At 42.7% G+C, this 13,635-nt stretch overlaps 1 protein-coding gene across 1 annotated transcript in view; it reads right to left on the bottom strand.

The window, feature by feature from the left end:
- The window catches only part of LOC8036276 (peptidase M20 domain-containing protein 2), an 81,180-nt gene that overhangs the window by 28,251 nt on the left and 39,294 nt on the right, over positions 1–13,635 (bottom strand). Inside the window, exon 2 of the mRNA XM_040214834.2 lies at positions 2,622–2,829. Coding sequence (XP_040070768.2) covers positions 2,622–2,829 — 208 coding nt within the window. The remainder of the gene's footprint in view (positions 1–2,621; positions 2,830–13,635) is intronic.

Here is a 13,635-nt window from a genome sequence, read left to right as displayed (position 1 = left end):
AGCGCTTTCAATGTTAAGGGGAGAGGAATGTTATATAGTCGATGTCGCGAGATCTATAATATTTACGGAGTGGGTCCTCACGACAGAATGGAGCCGCGTGAAAAATAAAGAAGAAGACTGCTGTGTTCTGAAACCGCTACACGTCTCGATATTTTCTCGTCGGCTCCGGAGTCTTAGTTTATAGCAGTGTTCATTTAACCACTAATATGTCCTGGAATGTTCGTGTCAAATAGACAATATCATCTGCAAACCGCTCACTCGGCTATAATCGTCGCAATTCCAAGTTTGTCCCTTTTAATCTCCAACGTCTCCTTTACGTCACACTTATTCGCGTTACACTAGAGCATGCTTCAGTTATCTGGCAGCCACATCCTTTATCTAAGGCAATCGAACATGCTCAGAATCGTGCTGCTCCGACTATTTTAAATACTATCGCTTTTATGTTGTCAATGCGATGTAATCTCAATTAACTCTTGCTGGTCTTTCCGTTCGTCGCAGACTTTACCATCTTTGCTTCTTTCCAAAATTTACTATTCGGAACCATTACGAGTCTTTCCTCAGTCAGCCCCGCTATATCTATGCAACCCTTGATCATTCATGCAAGATTTCTCGCCCCTAGACCATTTCAACAGCGCATCGCCATTCCCACCTACCAGAAGCCGTTGAGGGCTGGAGTAGCATTCCCGATGACACAGTCACCATCACCGATAACGCTAAATTTAGAGTTGTTCAAAACCAACCACTCGCGTCTGTAATTCCCCTCGCGGCCTTAAGGGAAATTATAGACAAATAAAGAAATAAATTCTAACGCGCCTTGGTTTAACGAAATCATAGACGGTTGCGAAAACGAAAAAAAAAAAGTTTCGCTCTGCCAAGTTTGCGGCTAGATTTGCTGCGTTCCATAACACAGACTATGAGCATACAAATATGGTCAATAAAAATTACTAATATTTTTATAATTTAATTCTCTCCCTATCATGTTAGCAAATATTCCTAAACAGTTCTCGAGTGTCGTAAATCTCAGTACACAAAATAAAATTGTTCTTAATTTTTTTTATGAATGGATATTCCATGGACTGTCATTGCTACTGCGTTAAACATTATTATGTATGTCTTTTACACCCTCGGTTGTTAATCAGCTACGACAATATTGTTTGCCTTTTTTCTCCCCATGAATGTAGTAATAGTGAACTGAAGTCGTGTGGTTAGCATTATTAATAGTATATATTTTCCTGAACTGACGGACGCATTGGACAATTTGAAAATATCTTAAACATCTACAATTCAATAGTTAATTTACGAACATGTAGACTACCTCCTGTAATCGAATGGTTGCTTTAAATGAAATAACGAATTTTTGAAAATAAACGAGGTCTTGACAACTGGGTTTTTGGTAATTAGAGAAACACTGGGTTTAATATTCTCGATACAATTTTAGTTTACAAGACGGACACCATTGGTGGTCGCGTACCGCCATCGCCCGAACACTTCTGCTCTGAGTTCCGCTGTTAGATTACCGCGCGGCTCTCTTGGGCAGCCTGGTCTCGCCCATGGCTATAACCCGATGCCGGATTGGGTCTGCCGCCAGCCAGTCGCGCCTTCATGGCGTGGGAATCCATATGCGAGACCTTGGTTGCCGAGGAGTTCCAATAAATCACAATCTTCTGAGAGCGCAACCTTGCGCCCAGCGAAATAAAAGAAAAGGGCAAAACACGATGATGCTTGCAGCGAAATAAAATAAAAGAGCCAAAACAGAATGGCGCTCGATTGCACTCCTAACCACGACGTATTATTGAACGATTCAAAATGTAAAGGTTGTTCTTTCGCATGCATCTAACAAACAATCAACCAATTTTCATAACAAAAAAAAAGTCATTTAAAAGTCTCCAAGACATCATCTGCTCGCAACTGGTTAATTTTCTAAAGAAGAATACCTACCTCGTTAGATGACAACATGGATTTAGAAACCATTACTTATGAAAGGCGCAACTAGTATCTTTCAAAACCTCCAAAACCTAAGGGTACTACTAAAAAGGAGAGAAAATATTTAATTTCAATCATTCTTTTTATATTTATTATAAAAACTATTTTCTTTTCCTGGATTTCGCAAACTCATTTGAACAAACAAATTAGACACGCTATATATCTTCTCGCACTGAACTTATCCATATGGTTTCGTCTCAATTCTAAAACGTAATATTTTCATTATTTTTATTTATATAGTTAAGATCGATTGTTTGGAACCCCCCTCTCGCTTTCAACACTTACATTACTGATATTTTGTTGTTTAACAATGTTCTTAACTATATGTGCACTGCGTCATTATTTTTGTAAGCTCCCTTGCCTTTTTAATGTATTACTCTGAAGGCATTTTAATAAAAGAAATTAAAGAACACGAATCACAATATAATATAAGTAATAAAGTAATCATTATAAAATAGCCTCCTTTTTGTTGCGTGTAATAGGTATATTCTGAAACAAAGGAGGTTATCCGATGAATCAATACTCCGGAATATGAAAAATCATTGTTCAACTTGCTAAGCAAGATTTCAATATTTTCTCTTAATGTTTATTGTGCGTCAATACCCAATGTTTTTCTAAAGAAAGAAAAGTCCACCTACTCCCAAATTCTGCTCGAAATGCTGTTTCCAGGATGTAGTGGCGTTCCACCCGAAATTCCTCTTGCTCCAGGATACCCGTGATCAGGTCGTGCGCAATGCGCTCTTCGTAGTTAAGTTCCGGATTTTCAAACAGCGTCCTCCCGATGTTATGCAGACTTTCGGTCCGATCTTGTACGGCGCTTTCAACCATTTCTTGGAAAGAGGTCATCTGCAATGAGAACGCAAGCTTTCGTGACGATTGATTCCACAATTATGCAAAGTGGGTAAGAGCCCTAAGAGAGTGGACATCGGCTGTACGAGGGGTGGCTCCAGCGCCCCTTCCTACGCCAAATAGCGAACGGTCGGCACACGCTAGCCGCGCGGATTCTTGAGCTCTGGCGAGCTGCAAGCGCTGTGTGCCGCTTGTAGATCTGGAGCCGACGGAGCGATCGCCGAGCGTCTCTATCCTATCTGTGGGAGAGTGAGCGGAGAATACAGAGATGTTCTCTGCGGTGCTTGCTCCGGACTTGTTTCATCAGTAGTAACTCGCAACTTTGCAGTTTCAATATCTGTGTTCTCGCACCCACACAAGCGATTGCGCCAGCAGCACTGGACGATTGGTTATATGAATATCAGAAGGATTCAGCCAAATTATTTTGTGCTTTGTGCGTTTAAAAAAAAGAAAAAGCTATCGTTCTTTTGTAAATGTGTTCCACATGGCGCACCCAATTTTCTAAAAATCAAGAACTAAGAATTATTGAAAGTTTGCGCGGCAATCAAAAAAAAAACACTAATTTTTCTGCAAACTACATTTGATCCACCCTTGAAAAATAATAATTAAAAATTTGCAGAAATATATTGCATTATTTTATCTTAATTTAAACACAAAAAGAACGCCTATAGCTAGGTTTATGTTGCAGCCAATTACCGTTGGAGGGTTTCTGTACCAGCGACTAGTGGTACTTGAGAAACTCGTCCACAGTGGCCCCCTTGGTCTCATTATCGTTTCGACACCATGGAGCACTACATAAAAAGGCTGTAAGCATTTTTTTATGCGTGACATGGCCACTATTGTCTGCGAATACTGAACTTCGCAGTTTGTTCGGTCTTTACGGTGTGGCAGTGGCGTCACCAGGAACATTTTTGGGGACGGGGGAGGAGAGGGTTCAGACAACTGGGATGCCGATGACTTGCGGTGCGGCGGAGGGCGAGGGGTGGGTGGTTCCTAATATTTTCTTAGAAATTAAATCACAGGCTCTGACGGATCCTGATGGAGAGAGAGAGGTAGTGTCTATCTGAGTGTCACGTGACCTTCGAGAGGCCTGTGCGTAGTGACGCTTTGTCACTTCACATGTAAGCGGCTGAGGTGGGTCATTGCGTCCGCTAAAGAACATCATAATTGCAAACAGGGTACAGCAATGCCTAGAGGAAAGAATCCGCCCATTTTGCCAGAAGATTGTACGCACTCTAAGTAGGACGCGCAGTGAACATGTACAATCAACCAAGTACAACACAGCGAGGATCGAACGCGCCGCAAAGTTAAGTTTTCGTAGGCAATATCAGCGACATCGATCATTGAACAGTTGACAGGTTGTTTTGTTTACAGCGCTCCCTGGTGTCTGAACGATAATGAGAGCAAGTACGGTAACTGTGACTGCCGTGCTTGAGTACCAGTGTTCTTTAAAGGGGCACTACACCACCTTTTTCCGATAATCTATTTATGGCCATAACTCAATATATATGTCCTAAGCCTCAAAAAAAGAACATTACATTCGTGCGTTGGCTTTTTTTTTTCTTTTTGCTAAAATCGGTATTTACGAACGATTATCTCGAAACTATCGTACAACCGAGAGCGCATCGTCAGACGAAGAGAAGCCCTTCTCCTCATCCAACATCGCCCTCTGGTGTATGCTATAGCCCCAACAAAATCAATATTTGATTCCTGTTTTTATTTAAAAACAAAAATCCGCCCCGCGTAAATGTAATTTTAGGCTTTTTTAGGACTCTTACAGCCCATAGATGGAGTTGCGACTATAAATAGGCTACAGCAATGAGTGGTTTAGTGCCCCTCAAGAGAGTAAGCCTCCAACGGCAATAACTCCAAAACAGCGACCGGAATAAACTTTTTTGGTGAAACCAGCTGAAGAAAGGACACCCAAGATGTATCAGAACCAAGTAGCTCAGCTTATTTCCTTAGTAATGCCACATGTTCTGGTAGATATGAAATTACCGTTTTTAAAAGCCTCATTGAATGCAGTTTGACGAAAATAGAGGATGATTATTTTTATATTCAAGCACAAAAATTTAATAATTTGCACTTTTTTATTTAAAACAAAAGCCTCACGAGTAATTTAGAAATAAAACACTTTCAATAGTAGAACGTTTATTTATTGTTGTTAAAAGTGCACAAAGAATGAAACACGATGCGCAAGACGTTTAAGCTAAATGCCTATTTTGAAGTGAATTAGAAATTTTCTAAAAAAAGCCTCAATATAAACATATGTGCAAAAACCCAAGTTGACTATTTAATATCTTGTTAAATATAAACTTAAAGAAAAATATACTTAATAAAAGCTAGTTTGCATGCGTTAAAGGTAAAAATATTTACGGCGTAGGAAGTTGTATTCTTTAATCCTGTGGCCCTCCAACTAGCGCCTACGCGCAATTGGAAAAGGCATTTTTCCAACCCCTCGCAGACGCGATTTTTTTTTTCACGAAAACAATGAAATTTTTTAGCTTGCAAAGGTAATGCTTTCCCCGTTGCGTAAATACGTGTTGCTACTGTATATAATAAGTCCATTGTAGTAAAAAATACAAATAACATTTCTATGATAATAATTCCGCACAAACACTACCCTAAAAAAATGCAGATGAATTAGCCGTTTTGATCAAATAGAATGATCCTTACAAAGCCACCGAAGGAGAAGGCTCCATAACAATTATTTCATTCAAGCAGTACGGTTTATTCATTTAAAAGTTTGCTATTTTTACTGGGAAGACCGCGAAAGATCATGGCAATTTCCCGTGATATATATAGTATACATACAGTGCAATCCTCTTATAACGATACCAAATGTAACGATGTACCGCTTATAACGATCACTTTAAAGAGGACTGTGCTTTTTCTTTGTTTTAGGTGTTTGTAAAGAAAAACACACCCATAGCGAAAGGATTATATTAGGCATATGGCTACACCAGTCAAAAATCCAGTTATTCGATCAAACTTTTGGCCAAAAATGAAACTAAAAATTAAACTAAAAGCCGACCGAACGATACCCAACTTGACACGCCATACGCATACTCATGCTAAACGGATGCATATCGAAATTCACCACGAGTTGCAGCGGTGCGCGGACTCAAGTCGACCGACCGATATTATCAGCATCACCGGCGTCGGTCGTCACATTTTAAAGATAGCGCCGGAAAAATTCACGCAGTGAAAACGCAAGTCTCGACAGTTTCGGTGCAGACAAACCAAAGCATACTGAAGCATTCTCGTCAAGGTTTAAACAAGTTAGGAGTCTCGTCCAGATCTACGATCTCTTCCCGTTCGCCACCTTTGCCACCCCGCGGCAACCTCGCGGCTACACGACCTTGATCGCAGCAGCCGCCGTTGACAAAGGTGGTCAGGGCGACGGCAATGACGACGAGCGAATTTGCGATGGTGTCAACGGCATCATCTGCACCAACATCGATGGTCGTCTGTCACCAATTTATGTTCAAAGAGTTTTCCTTGCCGTTCAGTTACTGTCGATTTCGTACATGCGATAAGACTGCGGGCACCACACGCGTAGCAACTGCAGTTGCGACGCGTGTGGTGCCCGCTACATATCCATATGGATATGTAGCGAATCAGAATCGCGCATGAAGCGTTGATTTTCTGCTCTTTATGCACGATTTATGAACTGCTTGTCCGTGTGAACTAATAAAGAAAATATTTATCTTAAAGCTGATATTTTGTGATGTGATGAATATGTTGCATAGCTGAGTAACTCGCTCTATCCTCCAGCAGGGAATATTATTTCGGGAATATTTCGAGGCCAGTCCAGATACAATGATAATCGGTTATATTGATTGAAATTGGAGGTTTTCTCATCGTTATAAGGGAGCTTCACTGTGCACGTTATTATACGGTATTTATAAAACGCTGACGGGGAGTTTTTTGTTCTCTCAAGTAGTGTGCTTGGAGACTGGAGTGGCTTAATGGTGCTTAGTAACCGCTATTTGGCTACACCCCCTTGACCATATTTTTTTTATAAAAACTGTTAAAATAATATTAGTCACACCTACCTCTGTACTACTTCCGGCTAGGCTAGTTTTTTAATACAAACAAACACGCTATCGTTCAGTTTATATCTAGGCAACACCTTTCTTGGTTACAAAATCTCGTAAAAATGCAAACGTTCAGGTCTCCGCTTTTTCTAACTTGTACGCAACACGAGAAACGTTGTCGCAGTGAAATTTGAAGATAAATTAAATGGTGGCTACTTACTGCGAGATTCGATAATTCCTCTTTTTCCGAGAGAAACTGTGAATCGCGACAAGAATATTTGTCGATTGTGAGCGTCTGGTTCTGTCCGGAAATATGCACATAAAAGTCGCATTCCAATTCCATTCAAAAACAGCTGTCACATATCCAAACCACACGTCATAATCACCGGAAATAAGAGCGGAAAGAGGAGCACAAGAAACAAATTTTATATTATTGGGTTGCATCCTGGCGAATTTCGTCCTCAGATTGCGCACCTGCACGAACCTTTCCGTTTCTTTGGGGGAGCGTGCTGGTGAGAGGAGGGGGGGGGGGACACACTACTGTTGTTGAGATACTCTTAGACCGTGATATTTGCGACTCCAGCTGATCAATGGTCCTCTCTCGGCAAAAATCTAAATCGAAAAAGTTGAAACGATTAGCTGGCAGAGAAATGAATTCCAGGGGTTTTCGCTGCTGACTTCTTAACTTGCCCCCGACTAAGTCGTCACTCCCGTGATTCCAAGTTTTGTTACAAACATGTTTGAGCTTTGTTTTGTTGCGCTTTGAGCAATCGAAACGCATTCCGACCAAGAGAAAGACGCGACAAGGTTACCTGAAAAGGAAAAAGATGCTGCCATCTCCAGTGCCGTAGGAGTGACCTTGCCCGTCCCCAGTAGTCGACCAAGACGTCTGAGCGGCGAATGGAGACTTTGGCGAGAGCGTTTCTCCTATGGTGAACCAGACGAATCTGTGCTCTGTTACTAGCCTCCCAACATGAAGCCTCTCAATGCTTTGGAAATCGAACCTTATGTTCGAAAAGATTATTATATCGTCAAGAGCTGTACTACCAGCGACAGGTCGAATAATCTTGACCATGATGACTTTGAAGCATAATCTGACAATTGATTTTCTGTCTAATGTCGATGGTGTGACCCCATCTACCGCTGTCGCCACTGAAATACACAACAAAGGTTATTGCAGCCTTCTTAAAATGTCCAATTAAGGGCTTTCTAAGAACGTGGTCTTACATCATATGCGGGTGTGTTTTGAGAAATTTTCTCACTTCCGCACCGTGCTGGATTGTAAGAGAATCCCTGTTGGTAGGCCAAAGTGCCTGAAATGTAGGATCAGCGCGTACTCTCATACCGATTAGGGGCACACTGTAAAGTTCCTCATAGGCGTTTCGCCGGTCGCTTAATCACCCACCTCAGCAGTGGTTACGGAGGGGGACCATCGAACAAGGCCACCTTCGACCGGAGTAATTTAGTTGATAAGCTTGTTGCCTGACGTCGATCACATCATGGTCGGCGAAGGTTTTCCTATCGACACCAGATGTGAAGCGAAACTGATAGCTGTGGTGAAGCCCCCCATTCCTACATGCCAAGACGCAGCTGTTCAAGGCTGAAGCTCTTGCGAATAAGCATTGAGCTTTGGCAAGAGTTAGCGCGAAAAGGGTTATTCAGAGATTTGGTCTTTTGAAGATTGCGCCCCTGAAGACGCCCTGGAACATGATGCCACTAGCCGATAACATGCTCATTATTGCACGTAGCTTGGCCAATTTATCGGTTTTTGTCTGTTACCTGTACTCCTCTTGTGAATAACAAGTTCATGTAGGTGTTGTTTGTAAATGCATTCGGTTCGAATACAATATAGTTAGGGTTTCGCGTTTCGATGAAATCTAAACGACTCTCGCAGTTTAAATTACTTCTCATTCAGATTTATCTGAAAAGCTCTTAATTTAGGGACTGTCAGATGTAAAAACCAACTGGTTTTTATCTTTGACTAAAATCCTAACACAAGTTTTATGATACTTTTTGATAATTTCCCATTTTGTTAGTAAGAATCACAAATACTGTTTACGAACACTTATTATAAAAGGAGGTAAACCATCTGACAATAGCGAACATGTTTGGCCTTTCTCTAGCCACTTATTTTCTGCCCGTACTCGGGAACAGTTTGTACTCCTAAACATTCATCGGCCACTGCTAAATTCGAGATACAGTTGGACTTTCTCGATACCTGCACGTGATGGGCAGTGTGACCGATCTCTTGACCAAATTTCTTATTATGTGAAAAGCTCAGCTCTTATTATGTCGTCTATAAAACTTTTATTTCCATAGGCATCTGCTGTTTGTTGTTCGGTACCATGACCAATGTCACTAAAAGTCGGTAAAAGAAAAAAAGATGAATTTTGTGCTAGCAATTCACGTCCAAAGGTGCTGTATCGCCGTTATGCCGGAGTCAGCTTCTTCGAAAAGAAGGATATGGGTTGTCAATAGTCTGCATCTTGTTGTTGTAGAACCGCTCCATCAGCTCCATCCGAGGCGTCGATCATGATGAAGAGAGGTGCGTCGCTTTTGGGGTGGCTGAGAAGGGTGACGTTGGCAATGATATTTTTCACTCTCTCGAAAGCTTGGTTGGCGGTTGGCGTCCAATGGAGTGGCGCTGCCTTTACCTTGGTGGCCGGCAGTAGGGCGTAGAGGGACTCGCAGCCTTGGGCGCACTGGGGTATAAAGCGTCAATAAAAATTGACCAGTCCGAGAAATTCTCGAAGTTTTTTCGCCGCCAGGGTCTGTGGAAAGCTTCGGAAGACTGCGACTTTTTCGGGTAACGGCTGAATTCCCGGGCTATCAACGTGGTGGCCATAAAATTCAAAATCGTTGACGCCGAATTTACACTTGGTCGAATTAACGACAAATCCGTATTCTTGGAAGCGCGAGAAGAGTTGTCGTAGATGTTCGGCGTGCACTTCCGGAGTGTTGCTGAATACAAGGATATCGTCGATATACGCGATGGTGAATGATAAACCTCGGAGGACTCTGTCGACGAATCGCTGAAAGGTCTGTGCAGCGTTGCGGAGGACAAAGGGCTTTTGCAAAAGCTCGAACATTCCAAACGGTGTGATGACAGCCGTCTTGGGAATGTCTGTCGGTTCTATGGAGATCGGGTAGAATGCCTTGATAAGGTCCACTTTGCTGAAGACCTTCGCGCTCTGTAGGATGCCATCGAAGTCCTTGATATGAGAGATGGGGTAAGGGTCGAGCAGAGTACACTTGTTTAATGATCGATAGTCCCCTGAGGGGCGCCAGTCCCCGGTTTTCTTCGGGGCCATGTGAACTGCTGGAGACCAGGCACTCGAAGATGGCCTTATAAAACCAAGTTCATGCACGTGTTAAAACTCGTTCTTGGCTATCTTGAGGCGGTCTGGAGCCTGTCGACATGGTCTGGTGAAAACCGCGGCCCATTTCGTGACGATGTGATGTTTGTTTGTTTGTTGGCGTTTTATGGCGCAAGGGCAACACGAGGGCCAAATAGCGCCAAGACCCTGTTTAGCTGATTTTATATGTAGTATGTTAGTGCTTATGGGTAAAACTAATGTGCTATGTTTAGCTAATATACAAATGGGTAATAAGGCCTATAGAGTGTAAAGGGCTCCAAAAATTCATGTATACTAGAGAAGTGACTTGAGGCCACTTTTTTGAAGGAACGTGAATAAGTCTTTGAGTGGAATCTGAGGTTCAGGACCTAACACCAAACACGGATGAAATGGAATGTTTAATCTTCTTAGTGGTGCTAAAAGTGGTTTAAGGAAAGGTTCCAGCTTCCTGCAAACAAACAGATGCATTACTGTAAGGTCTGAGTCACATATTTCGCAGGTAGGAGGTTCATTGCCCATTAAGAGATGTGAGTGTGTTAAGCGTGTATGTCCAATGCGCAGTCGTGTTAACAATACACTGTCATGACGCGAGAGGTGACGATGGTCCTGAAATTTATCTGTAATAGGGTGAAGGGTATGAAGCTTGTTACCTTCACATCTCTTCCATTGCCGCAACCATTTTGTCGCGACACTCTTGGACATCTCACCGCGAATGTCACTTAAGGGCAAAGGCATCTGTGTTCTGTCTTCGAACGGACCTTGTCGGGCAGTTTTGTCGGCAAGCTCATTTCCAGTGATGCCACTATGCCCTGGAACCCAGAGGAACCGAACGTGTCCGCCCATTGACTGGATTTCTCGTAACAGCGTATGAATATCTATAATAAACGTGTGTTTCTTAGGCTCTATAGCACAGATGGACATAAGTGCACTTAAAGAGTCGGAGCATATCAGTGATTTCTTGATCCGGGACTTTCTGATGTGCTTAAGCGAAGCAATAATTGCATATAATCCAGATGTGAAGACAGATGCTATTGGAGACAACTGGAAAGCATTTCTGGTGGTCCCAGAAACAAAGGCCGCTCCAACAGCATCGCCCATTTTAGAACCATCAGTGTAAAATGCCCGGTAGTCCTTGAACTCTTTAAGAATTTCTAAAAAACACTGTTGGTACACCAGAGGCGCAGTACATGGCTTTTGGAACTTAGTGAACCGCAGATCACAGGAAATGCTTGGGTCATACCAAGGGGGGAGTGGTGGGCGAAAAGTTGAAACCTTGATTATTGAAAACCTAGTGTCCGACAAAACTTGCTGCACACGAATTCCAAATGGTTGGGCGACTGATGGGCGTCGAGCAAACAGCTCAGTGAAAGATGGGGCTAGGACATGAGTGTAGGCTGGATTGTCCTTGTACATTGAAATTTTACCTGCAAAAAATAGACCTAGCAATTCTCTCCTAAAACATAGGGGCTGTTCATGGGCTGTTATGTATAGGCTCTCCACTGGTGATGTTCGAAAAGCTCCCGTGCACAAACGAATTGCCTGGTGATGAACAGGATCAAGCTGTCGAATTGTGCTTTGTCTAGCCGATCCATAAACAAAGCTACCATAATCCAGTTTTGAACGCACTGTAGCCCGGTAAATCTGCAGAAGAGACTCCACGTGTCCTCCCCAAGATGTGTGTGCAAGCACTTTAAGAATATTTAGTTTTTTTAGGCAGTTTTTGCGAAGATAGGCAATATGCTCTCAAAATGTCAGTTTTCGGTCAAAAATGACTCTAAGAAATTTTTGAGAGTCCTTACAAGTAAGTTGTGTACCATTTAGTGACAGTTCGGGATTGGGGTACAGTCCACGTTTCCGCGTGAAATGTACAATGGCACTTTTTTTCTGCCGAGAACTGAAATCCGTTTCGAAAACACCACTTGCCCAGTTTGTTTATGCAGAGCTGGAGTTGTCGCTCGGCAACTCGCAGAGATGAAGTCCTGATAGAAATTTTAAGGTCATCGGCATATAAAGAGTGTTCGATGGGGCGAGAAATTTCACGGGAGAGTGAATTTATCTGAACCAAAAATAATGTGACACTTAAAATGCAGCCCTGGGGAACGCCCATTTCCTGCATAAACTCGTCAGAAAGAACAGCTCCCCGGCGCACCTGAAAAGTGCAATCTGTTAAGAAGTTCTTAATGAACACCATCATGTTACCATTAAAACCCATTGACACCAGGTTACTAAGAATACCATGCCTCGATGTTGTATCATATGCCTTAGCAAGATCGAAGAAAACTGCCACCAGATGTTCACGCCTCACAAAGGCCGAGCGAACCTCCATCTCCAGAGACACAAGATGATCGAGGGTGGAGCGGTTTTTGCGGAAACCACACTGAGCTCGTGATAGTAAGTTTTTTGCCTCTAGGCAAAAAACAGGCCTTGAATTTATCATACGTTCCAGCACCTTGCAGAGGCAGCTGGTGAGAGCTATTGGTCTGTAGTTCTGAGGATTTTTGTGATCTTTGCCTGGCTTTGGAATGGCTATAACGACTGCTTTCCTCCAGGATGTTGGGAACACCCCCGTTCCCCATATTCTGTTATAGAACTTCAGAAGAGCAAGTTTGGAATCGTGGGATAAGTTAGCAATCATTTTATAGTGTATGTTGTCTAAGCCAACTGCAGAATTCCGGCAATGCAGGGTCGATAGCTCCAGCTCTCGAAAAGATAAAGGTTTGTTGTAAGGTTCCTCGCTACTGAGTTTTATTGGCAGTGGTTTTCTTTCTACTTGCGTGCAATAAGCTAGAAAAGGTTTTTGGTATGAAGACTTGCTGGATACTACTGAAAAAGTATGTCCCAGCGGATTTGCCTGGCCTATGGGAGAGCACACTTGAACTGTTCCATCTTTGAGAATAGAGAGTCGGGTATCATTATATAAGCCCTCCATCTTCCGGACTTTGTCCCAGATTTCTTTTGTTGATGTGTCCTGGGTAACCTCCGAGGTGTACTTGCACCAGGAGTTTTTCTTCTGGCTTCTGATTATGCGGCCGAGCTCAGCTTTGCTTCTTTGAAGGGCGATCAACCACTCAGAAGTGGGATACATCTTGAACTTTCCCCAATACTTATTTTTATTTTTCTTGGCTTCTGTGCATTCTGGAGACCACCAGGGTTTTGGGTATTTTGGAAACCGTGATGATGTTTTTGGAATTGAAACTGTTGCTGCGTCAATTATGACAGTTGTCAAAGCAGACGTGGCCTCATCGATATTAAGTGCGGTGAAACCATCCTCGGGAATCTGGGCCTGTTCACTCAATTTCGTCCAGTCTGCCTTCTCAATGACCCACCGAGGCACTCTTTTCGTAACACAAGGAGTAGCGCACGAGTGTTGGATGACAATGGGAAAGTGATCACTGTTATATGGATTG

Source organism: Ixodes scapularis, unplaced genomic scaffold, assembly GCF_016920785.2.
Source record: "Ixodes scapularis isolate PalLabHiFi unplaced genomic scaffold, ASM1692078v2 PGA_scaffold3__209_contigs__length_174095766, whole genome shotgun sequence".
Taxonomy (NCBI): Eukaryota; Metazoa; Arthropoda; class Arachnida; order Ixodida; family Ixodidae; genus Ixodes; species Ixodes scapularis.
This window is presented reverse-complemented; position numbering and strand designations above follow the sequence as displayed.